The sequence below is a fragment of the Chelonia mydas genome, chromosome 2 (assembly GCF_015237465.2).
Source record: "Chelonia mydas isolate rCheMyd1 chromosome 2, rCheMyd1.pri.v2, whole genome shotgun sequence".
NCBI classification, from domain to species: Eukaryota; Metazoa; Chordata; order Testudines; family Cheloniidae; genus Chelonia; species Chelonia mydas.
Window position 1 is genome coordinate 232175622 of NC_057850.1, and position 23463 is coordinate 232199084.

The window sequence follows — 23463 nt, forward strand, 5'->3', positions numbered from 1 at the left end:
CTTAACGTTAGTTTTCACTATGCTTATGACTTTCTGAGAAGTCTCTTTTCACTTACTAGAGAGATATGTAGAACTATTTAATTATTTTTATATAAATTGCACGTGGTGTTTTTTCAGGTTGGTAAGGATGATAGTTGGACCACAATTAATGTTCAGCAACAGGACTCAAACACAGAGAGAGAATTTCATGGTAAAGTTCTCAAATAGAGAAAAAAAGTTTGAGAGGATAAAAAGTAGATAAACCCAATATTTTTATATTTTTATTTTTTGTTGAATTGTGTAAAGAAAAGATCCTTAATTATACAATACAATAATAAGTACTTATATTAATAAATGAAAAAATTTTGTATGGTAACCATGAGCACAAAATATTCCCATTTTACATGGTTTACAATGCACTTACACTAATGTGACTTTGTAATTATTTTCTTAACACAGTTTGCATCCCCTCCCAACCAAAGACTTTCAATCCTAAAAGTTTCAAGCACATTATGTCCATATTGCACAAATTAAATTCATATTTAACTGGAACTAAATTTGTATAATATTCATATGGAGCTGAAAACTGGGTATTTTTGGTAGCTGGCCACATCTCTGGAATTCTTTCTATAAAGAAATATGCTTACAAACCAGGCTATGTTTAGAAAGAGCCACAAGATACATCTCTTTGCCCAGACGTTTACAAATAATTAAACCATTAATTCCTAGGTTCCTAGCTGAAAAATCAGATTAAAAGATGAGGATAATAACGGGTTTCATGTTTCCTAATTCTCATTTACAATATAAATTGACACAATTTAAACCTTGTAAGATGTGCCTAGATACTACAGTGATGGGCATCTTATAAATGCAGTAATAACATTTAACTAACTGGCCTGTACGAGGAATCAGAAGAGATTCATTAGGCCAAATCATCATATTTGACGACGGCTTTTTTATTTATTGTGACAAACTTTGAAAAACAGTATAGTGAGTATATGGCATTCTTCATGAGAGGCTGAGATCCGCAGTTGCTTGGTGATTAAATATAGCAAGGTTCAAAAAATCCACTCATCTACTTCTTAATGGTAACTGGGAGGCTTTCAAGTGGTGGTTGTGGGCTAATCCATCAATTTATGCAAACTCTAGCTTCTCTTTTTTTAGTTGCTAATCCTTTTGGTTGCAGTTAACCATCCAAATGTAAACTAAATTCAGTGCTGTCTTCATGTGACTACAAACAGATCACTCCAGTGTCCCTCCTATTATTTCTAAGCAGCAGCAGTATGAAATTAAGAATGCTCCTGTCAGTTTCACTTCTGCTCTTCACAAACTGGTGGTCAGCAGAGAAAATGACAACAAATGTCATCTGTTTTCTTTCTGCTGTTGCTTACAAATCTCCAAGAGACAAGTGTGTGAACAAGCACTGCAACTATTCACAAGGAGTATCAGATAAAACTGAACAAAACCTCAGAGGTGAGGCTGAGGAAAGTCAAGAATAGCAAGAGATATACCCCATCATGCAGAGCAGCCAGTAGGCTTAAGGAGAAATAAAGAAGCAGAGAAACGATACCTTCCTACAACAATCAAGAGGCTCTAGGGAAGGAAATAATCTTCCCCTTCTCCCTCTCAGCAGCCTGAGGAAAGCACCTTGATAGGAATCGCAGCTTCTTTAAACCTAAGAGCCAAAGTGATTTTTTCCCCCCAAAGATGACAAGTTACAAAACAGAATCAAAACAAGCTGACTGAAGGACACATACAAAGGAGAAGTTTGGATTTTGGTACTGTGCGTGCAAGAGACAAGTGTTATAAACCTTTTGAATAAAGAGAGTATGAATGGTGAATTAAACATGAGATTTTTTTCCCCATCTTCTACAACTGCCATCTAAAACATCACAAGTTTAAAGAGACTGAAATCCTAGCACAGTACTCCACAAGCGACGCTCAGGACAAACATCATCTGTTGAATTACAAGCATTTAAATTTATTACCTGTGTTATTAATACCTTAGGGCAGTGGTTCTCAACCTATTTACCATTGTGGGCTGCATATGCAGCTCTCTATGTGTTATGCAGGCTGCATCCACACAATATATATATATATACATGCATATATATACACTACCTGTATAGCCCTGAGGATGTCATATGTCACATGTCAGCTGTGTGCTGATTGGGCTGTACGTGGCCCATGGGTTGAGAACCACTGCCTTAGGCCCTGACCTGAAAGGTGCTCCACAGGACTGGATGTTTGCTTGTATGCAGAGCAGCTTGCAGGACTGGGCCCTAGACAAAATTAAAACCCTGCCTTACTTTTCAGCATTTATATTTTTTTACTCTTTGTAATTTACTCACTTTTAACAATAATATTTTACTGAGGGTTTCACTTGTATTTCATAGTCCATTTCACTTTGTGATTCTAAGGTACCCTTGTACTTGGGTTTCAGAAACTTTTAATTCATAAAAAGATTTCTATTATGATTTGTAACTCTTTTTAAAAAAGGCCTAATGGGCAGATCCTTAGCAGGCATAAACTGTTATAGTTCCACTGAACTCAATGGAGCTCTGGTAATTTACACCAGCTAAGGATCTGCCCCTAAATGCTGAGCCTAAACTTACCCAAATTTTCAGAAGTATGCACACTCAAACAATGCTGACATGTGCCTGTAAATGAGAGCTGTGGCATACTTAGGCACCTGAACAAATAAATCCATAACTTGCATACACTTTTGAGACTGTGGACTGCCCTGTCCCTTTAACACAATGTATAGAACAAATACACAGCCGCAAAAAATTAGCTTACATAGATCAGCGTTATGAGAAAATATTTGAGAAATCTGTGGAATCTCATGTTTCAGTTTTCTCTGTCATTTTTCAATTAAGAAAAAGTCACTTCAGTTTAAAAACCCATTGTTTCTATAAAATGAGGTCATATATGTACATGAATACACAGACTACCTAACGGAATGTGATAAGGTCATTTAGGCCCCAGATTTAGTAGTTTTAAAATTATTTTTAAAAATCTAATACAAGTAGAAATGTTTTCCCTGAAATTTACTGTGTTCTGTTCAGATTTAACCATTCACAGAAGTGTTGGCAACCTAAACATCACAGAATTATTCGAGTGCATGAGAACAAGGAAGTGAGAATAACTAGAAATAAGAGGGAAACTGACTAATTTGTTTTTGTTCTCTAAACTGAGTGAAATGTAAAAAGTAAACAAATAGCATAAATGGTGAAAGATCAATCAAATGTCTAACATTTTCAATGTTTTAATTACTGAAGGTATTTATTAAATAAAGAAATATGTGGGTTTTTAATTTTAAAAATAACAGCATCTTTTTGGTGTGTATAACCTCTCCACCCCGGTAAAGTAGAAAATATGGTTTGTTAAAAAGATATTTGACAAATTCTTTACATTGTGGAGACAGCTCACTTTTCTTCTAGTTCTTTTCTTTCTTGATTAGAGCCCTGTAATGCAATATCAACATCATTTATGTAAATCATCTCATATTACTTTGAAGTACATGACAAATCAATCAGTTACTTCATATCTATATGGTGATGGAGATTATGGTAAGAGGTAAGTGAGGTCATGCTATACAAGTGGAGAAGAAAATGACAAATATGTAACATACATTATGTTCTGGAGCTGTTATGACTACAAGTGGAGCTTCTCTGCCATTTTGCACTTGGGAAGTCAAACTTAACTCTCTTCTTGGCCTCAGTTAACCTTTTATTTCCTAACACCAAGTGCTTTATTTAGTAAATCAGATCTTCTCTATAGGCTTGTACACCAAACAAACCCTGACTTGCAAAATCTCTCCAGCTATTTTGAGGGTGATGGTGAGAGAGAGAGAGAGATTCATGTGGAAGACAAGAGGTAAGACCTGCCCCTAGTGTCTTTGGGGAAGGAGACAGGCCCATTTGGGGGGGGGGGGGGAGCAAAGACTCCTTCACTGAACATAACTTTTAAACTAAGTCTCTCTCTTCTGGAGATGACTGAAGGGGGATTTTGATTCGATAATTTTGCTGTAGACATTAGTATCCCTGCCCACGAGCATACCCGTCACACACGGAAAACCCCCCGACTCGGCTCCGCACGGGGCCCCGGGGAGATCCCCCTCCCACACAGCCATGCTCACAGGAATCCCCGCCTTCCTCGGTGGGGATCCCCTTCCTGCACACCCCGGGCCCAAGGGTATCCCTCTCGCCTCCCGCCCATGGGATTCCCCGCCCCGCCCCGCCCCCGGTAGGGATCCCCCCTCCCGCACACCCCTTACCCACGGGGATCCCCCTCCCACATACCTCTTACCCACGGGGATCCCCCGCCCCTCTTTCGCTCCCGATCCCCGGGTCGGCGCCACAGCCCGCACTGCGCTCCCCTCTACCCCGGCACCTGAGGCAGGAACTTTTCCCTCTTCCCAGTTCAAACGTGCTGCCGTAAAGCACCCGTCTCCCCTGGCAACAAGGTTCCGGCCGAGAACTAGGTGTAGGAAGGTGATGTAAAAGTAAAACCACCCAGTGTCGTAAACCAGGTCCGGGGGGGAGGGGTGGGAGGGGAGGGAGGGGGAGGAGGTGACTGGAGCATTTAGACACAAGCGAGAGGATCATGGCGGATGGCCCCAGGTGTAAGCGCAGGAAGCAGGCGAACCCGAGGCGCAATAACGGTCAGTCAGCCCGCAGGGCAGCGGCCCGCTCCGCGCCGGGCCGGCTCCGGGGCCGGGCCGGGCCGCCCGGAGTGCAGGGGGGACGGGAGAAGTAGAAAGTAATTTCCCTGCTGCTCCTCGCTGGGTGCCCGGCTCCCTCTGCACCGTTATATCCGCTACCTGGTGCCTCCCTCGCTCCCTCCCTCCGCGCTCGCTCCCTGCCTCCCTCCTCCGCCTAGTGGTGCCTCCTCGCTCAGCCGCCTGTCCGGGACCGTTACACGCTGCCTCCCCCACACGCCCGGCAGCGGCAGCACCTTCTCCTGCCGCTCCCCGGGGCGGCGGGTCCCCCCTCGCGGGGCTCCGAGCCCCTCGGGCGAGCGCGGGGAGGCTCGGCCGGCCCTGGCAGCCCAACTCCCAAACTTGTTACCTGGGTGCGAGAGAGAGAGCGGGGGCAGGCGCCTCCGCCCCGGGCGGGCAGCGTGCGCGCCCCGGGCCGGAGCGGGGCGCCCCCCTCGCTGCCGCCGGGGCGGCTGTCTCTGTCCCCAGCGGTACTTTCCCCGCGTGCTCCCCGGGGGAGGAGGGGGAGGCGGGCTGGTGTGAGGCGTTACCTGGGGTGACTGGGACCCACCCGCGGAGTGAAGTGGGGTGACGGAAGGGGCTGCTGGCGCTCGGGGGCGGCGGGGCTGGCCCCGGCGGCGGCCCGGGGGGAGGCACTGTTGCGTACTGCAGTGCATATCGATTTGCGGGGAAAACACCCTCACCCCCACGCCCGGGGGACCGCAGTGAGAGGGGAACCTCCCCCACCCCCCAAAATAGCCCGCTTGCTACTTTCGGAGCCGCCTTTACTGCAGCGCAAGTTTATTTCTGTTTGCGGCCGTTGACTGGGCTGTTTCTCCTCCCTAAAAAAGTCCCGATCTCTGCAGGATTGTCGGGACAAATAGGTTTCATAGGAGTGGCGGGGAAGGGAGGGTTTCTGTCTGTGTGGCGGGGGAGGGAATGCGATTCGGTGAAGTTTCTTCCCTTCCTTTGGCTTTGGAGGTACCTGTTTGTATAATAATGGGTGGTAACGGTTTGGCCAGGGGCCCCTCTGCTGTGTGTCTGAACTGCTGCAGTCTATATAAGGAATTACATTTACATTTCAGACTTAAGGGGCTGTTTTTTTGGTACGTGTGTTACTTCAAAACGCATTTTGAGGATAAATAGAGGGGGGAATAAACGCTCATAAGTCCTACTCCGTGTTTATCTTCAGAAAATAAGGAAACAGCTCTGTTGGTGGAGTAACTCTTTTTAATGGGATGTTAAACGGGAGGTTTTGTAACCGTCCTTGGCAATTTTAGGTTTTATGTGGCATTTCCTGTGTAGGGTCACGGATAGGAAGGCTTTCAGCTGTGATTCTTACCGCGTGAACAGTTCTTATTTCGTTTATTTTTAATATATTTGAGTCAGGGGATTGATGTTTCTGATCACTGCTTCGGATTGTTTAGGTATATAAATGCGTATGTAAACATTGGCCTTTTAAGGGACTAACAAGTTGTTCTGATCGTTCTGAACTCGTGGCTCTCTTATTTTTACTGTAGGGAGATGTTTTTATTATAGCAAGTATCGGTGTATTTAAAATTGCAGTTTTTAATTTTCTGTTTTACGTCAGTACTTATATTTAGTTGATGTGGCTTTATTAGAGGTAAGTTTAGAAAGAGTGCTTTTCTCTTCCACCTTATTTAAAATGTTGATGATCAGAGAAAGGGGCTTTTCTTGTTGCTGACGACATGTGTGTGACATGTGAGTCTGAACCACCCAGTGTCTGTGCGGGAGCAGTAAACATGTTTACCTGAGCAGGAAAGAAAATGGATTTTATCTTAAAGATCCCGTGATATGAATATCATCCTCTTAAAGCATATCAACAGATGACTTGCGAGAGAGAGAGATTTTTTTTCCGAAAACCTAGCTTTTGGAATCAACGGGAAAAAGAGGTTCTCGATCGCTGCAGCAAATGGCAACTTGTGCAGGTAGAAAAAAAGATGGTGTTTAGTTTTCTCCTGCATGCATGTCAGCCCCCTCCTGTCTGCTGCTTTCATTCTCTAGGGAGGGATTTATTTACCACGCTTGCTGTCAGTGTTTTTTCCTTTGTGCTTAATATTAGAAAACAGATTTGAGGCTGTTTAGCACAAAACGTTTTGTCTGCAGCGTGCATCGCTTGCAGAAAACAAAAGGTGTATAGGGCCATTCAGGTGTCTTTCATCTTCGTCACTTTTGGTCCTCATCATTGCACCTTTTTGTTATCAGAGGCGTTTTATTCTTTATTAACTAATTTTGTTGTCTAGAATTTTTTTATTACAAATTTAAAAATAACTTCTTAAGATGTGTATTGAAGCATGCGGATAGGTTAGATAATAGATGCTGGATAATAGAGATTTCTCGGCAGTGGGCTTATGTCTGACTTGCAAATATTTACTGAAGAAAATTGATAGAAAAAATGTTAAACCTTTAGCACAAATAAGTAACTGAAATTATTTCTGTGGCAAGCTTCTAAATGTACTATAGATAGAGATCTTTTTGTTAATCTAAGATTAAGGAACAGTAGATCCTCTAGCCACTGTGTTACTAGGCATATGCAGTAAATTAATTTGTACTCTGTTCCTTTCTCCCTCTACATCTCTTCCCCCTGCAGGACATTTTACTGGATGTCAACAGTGTATGGCTAGAACACCAAACTGTGTACTCTAAACTTTAAAGCTGTTGCTCATGTAATGGAGGCACATACAAGCTCTAATTGATTTACCATGACTTTTTTGATGCTGTCAATTATCTACCTTTTTTTTTTTTTTTTTTTTTTTTTTTTTAAATACCTATGCTTTTCTCCTTTCTTCCCCTGTTGGGAGTCCAAACTTATGGCTGCCATTCTGGTACATTAACTCTGGATGGAAAGACAGCTGTAAACCTTTCTGTCTCTGGAGCTAGTTACTTTGCTGCCTTTTGAATACTGGATTCTATGGCCAATACTGGATTCTAGCGAAAGATCTGATTGTTGCCAGTGAAAGCTTTCTGGTAGAACCAATATCTGGCACTTCCAGTTCATTCCTCAATAAACCATTGATTAAAGAGCAGCATAACACACACACAAAGATTCAAAGAATAAATGTCTGTATAGTGTGTCTGTATAATTAGAATTAAATTACCAGACTATAAACAGTAGCAACACAAAGACTCTTGAGTGATTGTATGTTTTTCGTTTAGTATTTTTGTGCCGGTGAGGGGAGGAGGGACAGGAAGAAGGCCCTGATTCTTCAGTCTTTAGAAGTCAGTGGGTCCTGTGTAGGCACAGGGGTCCAACAGCGTGGTTCAATGTTCAGGCTCAGGGCCTAAGGATATTGTTTTGTCCCTATGGCTTTAGGTCACACCTCTTCAATTAAAGACTTCATTAGCATATTTAGCATGCATGTTGCTTAATTCTTATTTAAATGGTTGTTATGGTAATGATTAATAATGGTTGATGGTGAATATCCTTTTAATTTAAAAGTCAGAAAGCAACAACTATTACTTATTTCTATCATAGTGTTTAAATAAACTTCTTCTGCAGGAAGGCTAAATGGACAGTCAACTCAAAATAGTAATTTTCAAAAAATGAGTTTAGACACAACTACAGACACCTTGTGAGCACTACATCTTACATTGAGTACCTTTACCAGCTTTTTGTGTTGATAAAATATTTCCACTTTTAAAAAATAAGTCTTTCTACATGCAGAGGAACATGTGAAACTTACTAGCCAATCATGTTTACAAAATTAAAAATAAGGTGGATTTTTCTCTAACCTTTCACTTATACTAATACATAATATTACTTCTAACAATAATAGACAAACATTTTCAGGAAAGCTTTTTTTATTAGTGACTCTCTAACCATTTTACAGTTGTTTTTTCTTCATTTACGATTTTATGATATAATTATTTTATATATCTTCCGTATGCTAAAATATAGATTAAAAATAACACTGCTTCCAAATAAGCCAAAAGTATGACATGTCTGTTACCTTCAAGGTGTTAACAACTGGCAGGATGTCAGGTGTTTGTGACACTTGGGATACTACTTTCTTTTTCATGCCTTTCTCCCCCCAACCTTCCCAGTAGGTATCCTGTTTTCACTCCAGCATTAATTTAAACTTGCAATTTGGGAATTGAGGAATGTAGCCCAAGTTAAAATTCTAGGGACAGTGAACAGGTTCTGCTCAGCCAGTTGAATTAATCCAAAGAAATCCAGTATCTCATGTAAACTAAATGCAATTTTTGACAATTTGAAAATCAAATCCAGTTTTCTCCTTTTTAACTTTCTTCTGGATTGTTTGTGTCTAGTATAAAAATGGATGTAAAGCCTGTTATTTGAAGTTAATCGGCTTATTTACTTTAATTTTTACAGCACTTTTCAATGAAAAAACTGCAAGCAGACAAGCTTCTATGTAGAGGAATAGAAGTTTAAGTCTGACTATATGTTACAGAAGCTTAAATTAACTTCCTCAGCCTGGCATCAGCTTTCTTATATCAGGAGTTTAGATGTTTGGGGGAGGTGGGTGTTCAATTAATTGAATGAGTCTTTTGTTTTGAGTTACCTTTTATCATATCAAATATTCCTCCCCATTGAGAGCGTGATAGGAGTCTTTCCATAGATCTCACTGGGCTCTGCATCAGGCTATGTACGAGTGTCCCAGCTTTTGTTGACTTCTGAATTTGGGTTTTATGTCTTCAGTGGTTATCAGCCTGGTATCTAGATGAGCCTGTCTCCTTAATAATTGTATGTACAAAAGAAGATAAAGTTCAGGCAATTAAATTATTGGTAGAATTTATATTCTGTTTTAGGAGGGAGGTTAGAGAGACAGGACAGGTGAAGCAATATCTTTATTGGACCGATTTCTATTGGTGAGAGAGACAAAGTTTCAAGCTACACAGAGCTCTTCCTGAGGGAGGTGGCATAGTGTTGGTTCATCTGTTCTTAATTATCCTCTGTTAAGATTTGTATACTTATTATTTTTCTCATCATTTTACATATTTCAGGTATTGTGCCTTTGCACATGTGGAAATGACTACAGAAACATGGGATATTCTCAGCAAGGGATATTGATGATTATAAAACCATTATTTACACTTCTATTCCTAGGGATGTTATATTCTTTCATTATGTCCTTTTTTTTAAACTCACTTACATACATGTGACTAGCATTACAGTGACTGCAGATTGGTGGCTTCTTTTTTTTTTTAAATCCTTGAGCAAAATATCTGCTTGAGCAATTATTCAGAATACTTACAAGAAGAAACGCTGCTAAGACTGAGACTATCCAACCTGCTGGTTTTAAAAAAGAAAACAAAAACAAACCCTCAGGTGCTCAAACTTTTAGCTGCAGCCACTATGTTAATAAAAATTAGTTGCTTTTAATTGGTTGCTGTATTTTTTACAAAGATGAAGACAAATGAGAGCTGATTATGCATATCACTTATGAGGCACACCTTCTTGTGACCATAGAAGTGCAACAAGTGCTATTAATGATAAAAATTTTTATCTTTTGTAGCGCCTAGAGGTCCTGGTTGTGGTAGGCTCTACGCAAAACGGAAGACACAGTGCCTGCCCCAAAAAGATGAGACTCTGGAGAATTGGGTCCAATTCTGGCTTTGCTACAGATTTCTTTGTGACCTTGAGCAAAGGGCCTAAAGCTACATTTTCAAATGTACCCACAAATAGGATCAAATTTTTAAGTTTCTTTGTAGGCACGTAAATAAGGAACAGATTTGTAAAGGTGCTCGGAACCCAGCAGTTGCTATTTTGCCACATATAACCAGACCTTAAGAACTCTGCACCTGTTGTGCTGACCTGTCTTGAAAATTTAGCCAGTTCATATTGGTACTTAAATGGGAAGTGAGCTTTCTAGAAAAAATATGGCCCTTAAGTGATTTGCCCAAGGTCACACATATAGACATGTGACCGGAATTGAACCCAGATCCCTTGAATCCCAGTCCATGTTTTGCCATCAGGAGTGTGCATCGTCTCTGGTGAAGGGAGAGCTTTAAAGAAAAGGGATGGATCTAGAATAAAAATTCGGCAAATGCCTATTAAATGCTTAGGAAGCCCCTTTGACTGACTTAAAGTCAATACATACAAATACTAAGCTCTGTTCCTACATATCAAGGTGCAGGTACCATACATGTCAAGCAGTGGTACTTAATCAAAACCAACTAAAAATGATTAAGAAAAAATTAGGACACTTTCTTCATGAATGACTCTTCCTACATTTAAAGTTGATGTGGAAGGAATGAGGAGCAAAAGTTCTGTACCTTGATTTTGCACAGCATAACAAGCAATAAATCTATTGCAAAACAGAGTGTAGGCAGGGACACTAATAAAATAAAATGAATGAGGGAATTGAACTGTAAAGAATGCTAACCAGTGTTTAACAGTCTAAATCTTCTCAGGTGTCCGAGTAGCTGGTGTGAGTCTTTACTTAGATGGTTAATATGAGTTCTATCAGGGGAGGAGACTGCTTGACCTGCCCTTGGTCGACTGTGGCTCAGAGAGAGAGAGCACTATTGGATGGCTGGAATTGCTAGTTTCAGAAAGCATCTGCCAGAAAAGGTAGCAGCATGGTGGGTTTTTTCATTTTTAGGTATGAATTGGGTTGGAATCCACCTGTTCAAGGTAGGCACAATAAACATCTGCTGAATTATGTTTGTTTTTAAAATTTCTAGCCCTCATTTCTAGCATGGCTGCATGCATAGTCATTCAAGTGTGAAAAGAGACAGCATAAATCTATTCGGTGATGTCTTCCTAAACTGTCTGGACATCTCCAGTATCATCACTGCTTGGTGGGGCGGGAAGAGAGGGAATTGCTGCTTTTAGGACAGGGCAGCAGAGAAGGCCACTCTCAGGAGTAGCGTGGCCTGGTGAGGTGGTGGCTGCTTGTACAGTCACCACCAACGCTGGATCATGGGTTTGGGCGGAGGGCTGGCATCCTAACTGAGGAATATGTAGACTTGTGGGTGAAGTCGAGGGCATCATAAACTAATCTCTGGTGACGGGGACTGTCTTTTCATTCATTTACTGAAAAGGAGTGTAGGTTGATTGGGATAGAGGGGATAACTGGTTTTAGGAAAACATTGGGAGGTGCTGAAGAAAAAACGATTCCTTTACTCTTTTGTAGGGGGTGGGGAAATGGGAGCATTCCAACTGTCACTGAAGTTTGGTACCTTGCCTCTATGGTGATCTATCCTGGTGATCTTTTCGTGAAAAGTGTACACCCATCTCTTACAACATAGTGCCATTGGCTGGTTGTGCAATGGGAGACAATAGTATAAAATATTTGTTTGACATCAGTTGATCAGCTTATGCTTTGAAACACTAGGATTGCTAACCCTTAACTTTTCTCCTTACATGTTCTTCATGTAAATGGGCAACCTTTTAAAATCTCACTTGGCTATTGCTTCCAATATCCTGATTTAGTCAATCCCACAGGTTAATTATGAGATGCACAGGAGTTTCTCATCAGTCTTTAATCAGTTTTTTTAGCTTTTTAATTTCAAGTGTGTCCTTTGTTTTTTAAATTATAGGAAAGAGTAACAGAAGTCCATGACTAGGTTGAAACCACTCATTATTCTATATTGTTGTACTTCTGTATTCTCAGTCTCTCTCTCCACTTCAAACTAAATAACCGTAGTCTTTTTAAAACTGCCTCTTTTATGAAAATGTCTTCTGTGTATGAATTTTTTTACTGATCTTTTTGTGCCTTTCTAATTTTTGCTGTGTTGGCTAGGATAAGTCCTATTTGGCAGCCCAGAAAAATGAAACTTCCTATTTGGTGAACAAGCTACAGACTTGCACTTAGATTCATGTGGGTACCCACAACTTACCTAGGTATTTACCTGGACTACCACCATCATAGTATTTAGCACCTTCCAAGTATTTAAAAACAATGTTAGCTTACAGAGTTCACTGTTACAGTGATTGTGTCTGTGTCCCTGAATCCTTGTCTAAATATTTCATTACCAGCACTGTTGCCCTCTGAATGCATTTTCTCTTAAGGACTTTTGTTTTACACAAGACCTTGCTCTCCTTGGTCTTCTGGAGAGTGAAGGAGGAAAATAAAAGTAGTGAAACTCTAATTTTTATGTTTAAGACTGGTGGGGCAGTAAGGGTTTAATTTCATTTTCTTGATGGGGGAAGACTCTTCCCAGCACCTGGCCACAACACACATTTTTCAAAATGTGGGGGCAAGGATAAAGGAGATGGTGATACAAAGGAGTCAGAAAAAGGCTTTTAGATTAGAGCCAGGTGCTGATATTTTTGAACTTCTTACCGGTCTCCATCATTCTTCTGGGTCAGTTCATCCTTATCTCCCAACCCAGCATTTCATGCTTCTCTCCAGTCATGTTTCATTTGACCTCTTGTCTCCCTTTCAGGGTGTTGTAAAATTGGAGTAAGTATCCTGGGTTTTCCAGCATGCCTTTTTGTTCTTAACATGTCTCTGTTTCTACTCCTGTTTCTAATGCTTGACCTGGCGGCTGGCAATAGTAGTATAGTGAAACTGGTGTACTCCTGATCTGTCGCTCTGCTGCTCTTGTGGAGGACGTATTTACAGGGGCTGTTCTGGTGAAGAGTAAAAAGAGGGGATGTTGCTGACAAACAAGGGAGTGGGATAGTAGTTTCACCAATGGTCAAGTGAAAGAACACATCAGTACCCCTGCTGCCTGGTCCAGCGCTGAAAAATTTGTGCATTCAGGGCCTGGTTTGTGAATGCTTCCCATCATTCTAGGAAACTCCCATTCACTAAATTGCATCTGATAGAGTAGTGTGGATGGATAATGGTGTCAGCTATGCCCACCCCCTTTTGTACAGAGGTTGCCAACATAGGGGAACTTTTGGAGGGAGTAAGAAAAATAAGATTCCAAAATATCCACAAACAAATATGGTGGTAGCTTAAAAAAGGGGGAGTGGTGGTGGGAAATGCTCTCCATCTGAAGAAATGGATTAGAGAAGAGACCCAGAAAAAAGGAGAAAATTGCTTGTGCTGGGTTGAGAGTTATTTTTGCTAAGATGAAGGTGGCAAGCTGGACTAGTAGTTCAAAGAAAATATTCTAACTAAACCCACAAGCAAAACCAACACTGTGGCATTCTCTATCTGAAAATGTTTGGGAGAGTGGGAGACTCTGCTTCCCTTACTCCCAGATACATACTTAATTTGTGTCTGTGCACAGCTTCTCTCCACACTTCAGTCTGAGCGCCCCCTGCCCCACCCCAGTCCCCTTTCAGGGTTGTCTTTTGAGATTTCTTTACCATCATTTTTGTTTGTTCATTTTCCAAGGCTACATATCACAGTGACCATCAGTCAAACTAATTCTGGATTTGACTTCATCCAAAGACTGGCAAACATTTTCTTTCATCCAGCCTTCTGCTCTGCTCTTCCTAAACAGAATTTTGCCTGTGCCTTGTTGCTCCTGTTGCTATCTAGCAGCAGCACCAGGAATTGCAACAGAACAGAACTGATGTTCCCTCTCATTAGGTTCACTCTGCGGTTGCCGTGAGGAAGTGTTGCGAGTAGCAAAAGCAAATCCCCAGATGCAGTTGATTCCTGCAGCAAAAGGGTGTGGATAGAAGAGAATACAGTGCTTCTCTCTTGATGTCTACATATTAACTTTCTCTCCCGTCAGAAGAGAACCTGATAGGATCTGTATCAATTTCTTTCTGCTTTTGAGGAAGTGTTCTAGGTTGTAGCAGAGATGAGGTATGATCTTTTATGAGACCGTCATGCAGGGGAATTTCAGAACTTTTGAGTGGTGAAAAGGGACTAGAAAAAATAGTTCCCATGCCAAAGTTAAACTCTTGTATTGTGAGGATTACTTCAGTGAGTCATCCACAGCTATACTTAAGTCTTTTGAGAGATTACAACTAATTCAGATACCATTAGTGAATTAGAAGCTCAAACTTTTGGTTCCAGTGTGTGTTTATACTCTGAATTTCATCTGTAGATTTGTTGTTTGTATTATGAAGTTTAAATAATTACGATATATATAGAAAGATTTTTGCTAGTATCCTGTACCTCTTACTTCATCTAATAAGAGATTGACTTAAACTCTGCATGTTATAACATGGATAAACTACGCTTGCTCAGTTGGTAACGATAATGATACTGAACAAACCAAGACTAACGACTTCCATATACGGAATCTGTTCTAATTCCTTGGGATGTCAAATCAAGGACGTTATAAAATTCTCCCTGTGGAATAATGTTCTTATTTGTGGGGTTTTTTTGTTGTTTTTTTGGTTTTGTTTTGGAGCCTTCTTTAGGGAAAGAGGAAACTTTCCATCCTATATGTAGTGCCTTTCCCTACCTCCTCATCATTCTATACAGGAACAAATAAAATAAATGGTTTGCATTTTTCTTGCAAACAGGCCTTAATTGGGTGTGGGTGAGAGAGATTTCCCTCTAAATTGTAGAACTTGTGTCTATTTTCTAAATGTTTTTAAAATCACCTCCAGAAAGTTGCAATCTTTTTTTACAATATGAATTTTACAATTTCCTGAAGTTTTTATTTTCTCTAACTGGACATTGCACCTTAAATTTCAACCTTCACCTCTAACCTATCCAATTTAGAACTTTGAATTTCTCAAACTTTTATAAGGATTTCTCTACAGAAACTTCCTGAGACTCCATCTTTGGCATCCTACAGACATTGCTTGTGTTTATAAAGACTTCTGTTCTCTTGATATTTACGCAAACTGCGGGAAAATCTTAACTGGTATCAGGCATTCCACTTAGATTTTTAATAGTCTAGGTTGAATAGGCTTAAAGAACTGCCATGTCTCCCACTAGCCTCCACAATACTAGGTATTGTTGCAAGAAACAACTAGACAAGCTCCCCGTAGGAGGGTATTGGATGGTCCAGCAGCCACAAGAACCAGCAAGTATTGATGAATTTTTTTCTTCCCCCTTGTCTCTCTTGCCACACTAACTGTTGGCAGGAAATGCTAACAGCTTCAACAAATGGCTCTACTGCTGTTAGGCATACAAGATGCTGTTTTCAAAGATATTGACACACCTGACATTAAAAGCAGGTTTTGACACAGCAGCTTGCATCTGCTTCACTCCTTGTGTCCTAGCTTCCTTCTTTAACATTAAGTAACTTAACATTTTATATCGGTAAACTTTACCACTTCACTCATTTTAATCTGTAGAGGAGCTCTGTGTAGTTTGAAAGTTTCTGTTTCTTTCACCAGAAGAAGTTGGTCCAATAAACCACCTTGTGTCTCTAAAATATAAAGCAGTCTTGGTGCACTTCCACATCAACCTCTTTCCACTGTGAGAAATAGCTGTTTTTGATTGTTCCTCTTACCCAGTTCTTAAAGTCTGACAGTAGATTTATGTCAGGTCTGTTCCCAACTCTTTTTAACAGCATCTCTTCAGCGACTCTTCAGCGTATTAAATATTTTGAAAGTCTAAATTTAATCCACCAGCTCCCCCAATCCATTATTTTTTTTTTAATTTAACTGGTAGAAAGGTACTAAAGGCAGCCACAACTTCTCCATTGTGCCAAGTGTGCTAGGTGCTTTACAGACTAATCTAAAGAGTAGGTCTTTGCTCCAGAGATGATACATTCTGAAAGGACAGGGATTAAACAAGGGATAGCAGGAGGAATGTGACGCAAAGTAGCACGATAGTATGGTTAAATAGAACAGGTGTCTTATTCCACTTTAATTTAGTGTTTTGTATATAGAAGTGTGGTTTATCTAATCTTAAAGGCAGAGATGTTAAGGTTTTATAGGCCTTTTGGAAGGGGTATCAGATCTACTTGAAGGAATGAAGGCCAGAAGCATGGTGGATTGAGACAGGGATGCAGGTCACGGAAAGAAGATTTGGAACAGATAACTTTACTGGTTGGGTGGAACAAAGGCATAAAGGGGTGTGCAGAAATACTCAGGAGTTAGTGTCTCAAGGCCTAAACAACCCAACCTGGTACCCTATCACAGCAGATCAGGGTTTCAAAGACTTAAGCATTTTCTGCTACCCATGTTCTTCCTAACCTCTACTCTCCACTAGAGCTTGGGGTGGAGGGAAGAGACTTTATTAGCTTTGTGGTAGGCTTGCAGCATCTAGCCAGCAGATGCTCTGCTCCTGCGTTCTGCTGTAAATGAAGGAGACTTTCTGGACCTTGCCTCCACTCATGAAGTGAGGGCTGTGTCTTTGAGAGTTTGTATTTGTGTCAATTGAACTGGCAAGTTAACATGAAACAGTTCTGTTATGGAAGGAGTCAGACTCTTGAGGTTTGCAAAATTTTGTTTCCAGTGTTTCGTTTCACCTGAATGAAAGTCTAGTCTATCTTGGCATTTTGTTTTTAGTCCTTAAACTCTGACATATCAAAGCGTTTTCAGATTTCCACATGGAAAAGGATAGTGTTTAACCACATGAACTCTAGTTCATTGTCATTTAAGCACTAAGTTCTTGTTACCGTATAATGTAAGTATTTGTAACTCTTACTCTATTTACCTCTTATTTACCTCTTTGACAGGTATATCTTATGATCTCCTTACTCCCTGGCTGCTTTTCTCTTGGTCTAACCATAATTACTGTCATTCAAGATGCATCATTTTCATGTGCATGAGACTCACTTTATGACCCTTCCAGATTTCATTGTGTCTTAAGTACCTCTACACCAGATTTTCCTTCAATCCTAGATCCTATTGTCAATAACCTTTCCCTCCCTCCTATTTCTATTTTTCTGTATTTTAAAGAGCGACTTTAGAATATGAAACCTACTGTTGATCTATCTGTGGTCCACAGAGAGCTGGCAGGGTACTCGGTGCTGCCTCCACCTCTTTCCTTAGATTTGTTTCTACAGACATCCAGGCTCTTTATGGCGTTGAAAAGTCTGGCTGTTTATATTTTAAATAAAATAAAAAAAGCTAGAGACAAGGAAGAACTAGCCTAGATGCCTTCTGTAGAGCAGCTTCTAGTGTGGGGAGGGGTGAGTGGGAGGAGAATGGAACCAAAGCTACTCATGGAGACTATCAATTATTGGAACATTAAAAATACTTCTTTCCACATAGGCAATTGATGTAGTTTATAGTCTCAAATTTAAAGAGAATGGTTCATACCACCGTCTTGGGAAGGGAGGTTGCCAGTGAGACTCTGTAAAATGTAAGCCAGGCTATGAACTCTTGTGTTGGAGCCCTAGTAGATTTCTGTGAATGCCAGGTTTAACGCTTATGACTGTGGCCAACCTATGTTTTTGTTACTAAAGTCTCCCTGCTTTTCAAACTGAATTGGCGCTCTCAGAAGTGAATGTCCCAGTCGACTGAGTCTCAAATGCACATACATGGAAGGAGGGAGGAAGGTGTCCAAAGATAACTGTGACCTTCAGCAAATAGGGGGAATTGAATATGAAGGGGATAATATTCTACAACTGTTAGTAGATGTGCAATTATAAAGATCACATGTAAAACTAGGGAGGTGGTAATGCTGCTTAATGTCGACTTGGTGTGTGACTTTTGCTAGAATGTTGTGCAGTGGTCTCCACACTTCAGAAAACCTATAGAAAAAGCAGAGAATACCGTACAAATGGAGGGATCAGTTGCCTGAAGTTTTAAAAACTAATTAGGTTAGAAAGAACTCTTGCATTAAACAAAAAAGATAAATAATGGTAGAATAACTACCAAGGTAGGTGGTGTCCGAAGCACAATTACTGCAGATATTAAATCTATTGCAAAAATTTGTTAGTGGGAATTATATAGTGAATAATCCTCCTATAAAGGAGGTTAACCGTGTTGTTTTCAGGTCTTGCTTCTCTTTTTTTTTTCTCCTCACTACATAAAACATCAGTCACTCTGAAACTGCCGCAGATATTGTGGTGTACAATATGATTTTTTTCTCAATTGTCTAATCTCCTAACTCAACCAACTGGCAATGATGCCTTTCAAACAAGATGACTACATTTGTCACTCTCATTGAAACTGTCAAATTGAGTTTGAGAGTACTGTTCTAAAACTTTGTTTTAACACTAGGTTCTGTCCACACTGGATAGTCCAAACTATGTTAAAAACTGGTTTTGTGGAGATTGCAAAATGCAGTTATAGTAAAACTCTATCCTTGGGCCTCTGGTCTGCGTAGGATCACCTTGCAATCTTACTTCTGGTGGAATTCTGCGCCATTGCGCATGCACAGAATTCATGTCCCCTGCAGATTTCTTTGCTTCCCTGCAGAAAAATGACTTTCTGATGGGGAAGCAAAGGGAAGCCCCAAGAGTGCTCATGCAACCTTCCCCAGCAATATGTTTTGGGTGCCCAGGGCAGCCGACAGAGATGCAAATCACTGTGGGGCAGGGGGTGGGACTTGGGAAGACCCGGCTGGTGGCTCCTACCCTGCGCCAGGCTCAGCTGATAGTCCTGGCTGGGCTGGGGAGGGTGGGACTTCCTCTTCTCCTGCACAGCATCTAGGACTGGGTCAGATCCATCCCCAGATTTCTCCCGAGGCTTCAGAAAGCTCGGCAAACTTCCCCCCGGCCCTCGCTTCCTGCACCCATTGCTCCTCAGCTGCAGGGGGAGGGATTGCTGTATGGGGAGCTGATCCTCCGTCTGCCCAACCCCCATGCATCCAGATCCCCATATACACAGAACCCCCCCCCCACCCCCCCAGCCGAGCTCCACTGCCCCTGGTCCAGTCACTTGCACCTGGATCCCCACTCCACTGAGCCCCAACCAGCTGCATCTGGACCCCCTACTTACCCCCCCCCCACACACACAGACCCCCTGCTGAGCTCTATCCCCACCACACCCAGACTCCCCACCCCCACTGAGCTCCAACCACCTTCACCTGGACCCCCTGCAGAGTCCCATTACCCCCCTTGCACCCAGAACCCACTCCCCAACAAGCCCCTGTGCATCCAGATCCCCCCTGCACCCAGGTTACCCTAGACAGAACCCTCTCAACCCACACCAAGCCTCTCCACACTTGGATCCTGCCAGGCTGAGCCTGCCTGCTCACACCCAGTGAACCTGGCACAGAGGGACAGGGCCCTGGGATGTTTCTGGGGCAGGCCCCGTCCTTGCACTGTGTCAGGATTAGGTGCAGCCTCACTGCTGAGTCCATGCCCCGGGGCAGGGAGCTGCAGAGTGATCTCCCTGCTCTGTCCAGCCAGTGGCCTGTGCTCCCCAATGCCATACTGGAGTTTCCACATTTATTTGACAAATAAAATTTGCAGAATTTTGAAATATTGTGTACAGAATTTTATTTATTTTTGGGTGCAGAATGCCCTCAGAAAATTGAAACAACAGAGTCAGATTTTGGCCTCTGATCCAACAGTTATGGTGATTGAAGAGTAATTCTCTCACTGTAGGGCGGATGCAAGTGACTCTGCGCTGCCCAGCAGCACCCCATGGGCACAAGAATAGGAGTGTGCTAGGGGACAGGAGAGGGCATTCTCAGTCATATGGAGATTCTGGACTGCAGAACCGCTTTAGTAAGGCTGTCATGAGTTAAAGCAGCACAGGGCTGCTTTAACTCATGGTGAGGCCACTTCAGCCTTCAGAGCAGTCCAGAATTCAGGTTGTGTAAAGCTGCCTTTCCTTCAGTATAGAATCTAGCCTATTGTAGCCACACACTATAGAAACTACAGATTTAAACAAACCCTTTGTCAAGCATGAGTTTTGGAAGCCAGATGTACATACATTTTATTAAAAATAGTCTAATGAAGTCACTTTTAATCTGGAATAAAAGCGAATCTGAACTGGAAGTTCTTTGCTCAATGATTGTGCTTTCAGAGAACAATCTGGCAACTTGCTGAAGCGACGGCTAAACTCACACCTGTGTCTTTGGTAGCTGGGAGTGTGTGTGCTTCATAAAGGCATTAAAAAGAATAAATTATTTTCTTACATTACTGTGTTTTTTCCTCACCAATTATCAGTTGCCGTCTCCCCTCCTCTTTAACTTTGTAGCCATCCAGCCTGCTAGTGTTGCAAATTGCTCCATGCTAACTGTCTTCTTCAAAATGTATTGAACAGTTTTGTAAAAATGACATTTGAGGTGACTTTTTAATTGACACTAGTTAGAAATCAGTGTGTTGCAGCTCTTCATTTCTATCAAAGTAACAAAGGTCTGTCTGATAAGACAGGATAATTAAATCTGAATTTTATACTTGATCCAACTGACTAAGCTTTCATTTATACAGAAAATGCTTTCTGTATTTTTAGGGGAAAAGGGGCAATTGAATTATCTATTCAGGGTCTGCTTTCCACCAGTTCACAATATTAGTTGCTCTATAGCTGAACTGTATTAATAAAAATTGAGATGTGATTTTTTTTTTATTCAGTTTTTGATTTCAGTTTTAACAGGAGTCTTATTTGGGATTTTTATCTGTACTTAGAGACAAAATTGTGCCGCTTGCTTAAAAAAAAAAAAAAAGTTTTGAAAAGAAAAAAAAAGAAGTAGTTTTGCTGCTTCATCTAAATGACATTCTTTGAATTAAATTTACCAAACATTCCGTGAAATATTCTTGGCCAGCTCAAGCTCCCATGTCAGAGTCTCCATTACTGTAGATAGGGTTAAGCTAGTCCCCTTTTTAAATCTGAGTAAGCAGCAGCTGAAATACTGCTAAATGACCTTTGACATAGGAACCCATGAATGCCCCAAGTATGATTTCACTTTCACCATGTTCTTTGTGAACCTGAATGCTTGTCAAATCAGATGTGTGTTTAGACCTTTTCACTGAATGTGCCTGGAGGGGGAGAACAAAGCATGGGGTCAATTTGGCATAATCCCCACGTTTTATCTTTATTCTGTTATAGTGGCTTATGGGGGATGGGGTAACTTTTCTTCCTAAGGTGAAAGTGCAAGCAGAGTGTAGAGAGGCTATCAGTCATTTCTTCTAGACTTTCTTCTCAACAACGTAGCTGGTCTCCTGTGATGTACACAACTAATGTATGGCTGACTAGATTGCTGGTTGATATGTAATGATTGCTATTTGCTTTACTCACCACTGTTATGTAATAGTAGCATCAATTGGCTAATTATGTGAAGTAAACAAATGTGTATATTTAACCTTGGATAACAGATGCAGAAGTCTGTACTAAACACTGCTTTCTTCTTGGCCTTGGAGCAGGAAGATGATTATTTGTGGTATATTAAAATGATAGGTAAACAGTTTGAATATCTTAAATTATTTTTATAAAGACTTGAGCAACTTAATATACATTTTTACTGTGTAATCTTCATTACATTTCCTTTTGCAGGTTTTTGGTTTTACTCAAAGTAGTGACTAAATTTTCAAAGCATGTAAGGTTTTGTTGTTTGGGAAACAAATAGTAGAGCTCCTCTCCTACTAAATTATTACAGTTCTTGTAATAGTATTTGGAGATTTTACTCCTGTAGTAGATTGACTTTGCAATAAAGGATATTGGTTTCTGTATTGAGCTTGAGTGGTCTGAATCTGTAAACGAGCCATTGTGTGGTAAAGTATGAGTGGATGGAGGAACTATGACAAAGGCTTAGTTACCTTTACAGTTTGTTCGCTGTACCTTGTACACTTTGTTTCAGAAGAAAAGCGCTATTCAGTGTCTTGTGTGAAAGATTACCTCCTCACACACAAGGCTTGTGGGAAATTTCTCTCCAACTTGTGGGTTTTCAACTTATGTAGAGCTACATTGAATGCCTTTGGGACATGACTTCAAACAGTTTTTTTTATATAAAACATCTTTAGACTGAGCATTTCCTAATTTGACACTTCGATAGTGAAAACAGAAATCAAACCTCAAGAGCACTTAAGAGGTGGAACATGTTAGTCACTAGCCCTTTTTAAAAACTTACTCTTCAGAAAAGATGCCTTTCCAAGGGACTCTTGAAATAGGAAATTGCTTTCACTGAGGTTAAAAATCTTGCTTTAGATTTAAATATGTTTTCCTCCTCCCAAAATTAAAGAGCTAATTAAGTATTGTCTTAACCAATTCTGGAAGAAAAACAAGTTTTTGTTAACTGAGATCTAAACCTCATCTGCTCTCCTCATTAAACCTGATAGTTGTCTTCACACAAACCCCATAAAAAATTACACGTTTCAGTATTGTATCTGGGTATATAACTGCTTTAGAAAACAAAGGGACAACTTTTGTTTCTTGTCTACATTAGCACTGCAGAGAATAAAACTTTTAAAATACACTTCAGAAAGCTTCTAGGTATATTTAGGAGGTGTGCTTCACTCAAAATATAACTATTATTATGGGGATTAAAAATGTAACTATTCTTCCTCTTTGCCTCCAGTCACTGATTTTTTTTTTTTTTTTTTTAAATTTATTTGACTGCCGTCCTCTTTGGCATTGAAGTGGGAAAGGGTGTGATGGGGGGGGGAAGAGAGCTAGGCTCATTCCTGGCTACCAGCCTCCTTCAAGAACTCTTATATTCTTACCTCCCTGAGTCCTGTTCTTAGCCCCAAGCTTATCTTCTGCCCATCTGTATGAATAGCTGCTTTTCTTGTCTAAGAAGGTAATTCTGGGAAAGGATTAATACTACTAGGCTTCAGGGACATTTCCCAGAGGAGGATGATTAAGAAACCCAGCCTGTCTCTGAGGCAGGCCTTGGCTCCATAAAAGCTCTTGCAATTTTTCCCTTTTGCAACCTGCTGCCCTCTGAATTTTCAGACCTTACATCAAAACTACTAACCTAAGTTCACAAGCATGTGCTGTTCTGAATTAAAGGAATGCAAGCCGGAGTGCATTTGCAGAACACCTGAACAACAGCCTCTTCTCATTCATACCAAGGGTGCTTCAGTTCATCTCTACTGTGTTAGTAGGTCATGGTGAGAGAAGCAGTCTCTGGTAGGTACATTTT

General features: G+C 41.0%; 1 protein-coding gene and 2 long non-coding RNA genes across 4 annotated transcripts in view; 2 read left to right on the forward strand and 1 right to left on the reverse strand.

Annotated features, from left to right (window-relative positions):
* Nucleotides 1-254: 254 nt before the first annotated feature.
* LOC114020495 lies at nucleotides 255-5412 on the reverse strand. Its single transcript, XR_003565326.3, has 3 exons — nucleotides 5233-5412; nucleotides 4284-4461; nucleotides 255-3446 (listed from the first exon to the last, which is right to left on the reverse strand). It is a non-coding gene; the product is annotated as an uncharacterized LOC114020495 (long non-coding RNA).
* Nucleotides 4499-23463, forward strand: part of ZEB1 (zinc finger E-box binding homeobox 1) — a 205852-nt gene continuing 186887 nt past the window's right edge. Inside the window, 1 exon segment of the mRNA XM_007064288.4 lies at nucleotides 4499-4645. Within this exon segment, the coding sequence (XP_007064350.2) occupies nucleotides 4588-4645 (58 nt within the window). The 5' untranslated portion in view covers nucleotides 4499-4587.
* LOC119565420 overlaps nucleotides 5672-23463 on the forward strand; it is a 140214-nt gene continuing 122422 nt past the window's right edge. The window contains exons 1-2 of one of the 2 annotated variants that reach the window (XR_006289092.1): nucleotides 5672-6630; nucleotides 7293-22051. This is a non-coding gene — a long non-coding RNA (uncharacterized LOC119565420). Of the gene's footprint in view, nucleotides 6631-7292; nucleotides 22052-23463 lie in introns of those variants that run through there. The other variant, XR_005224072.2, reaches the window with a different exon arrangement.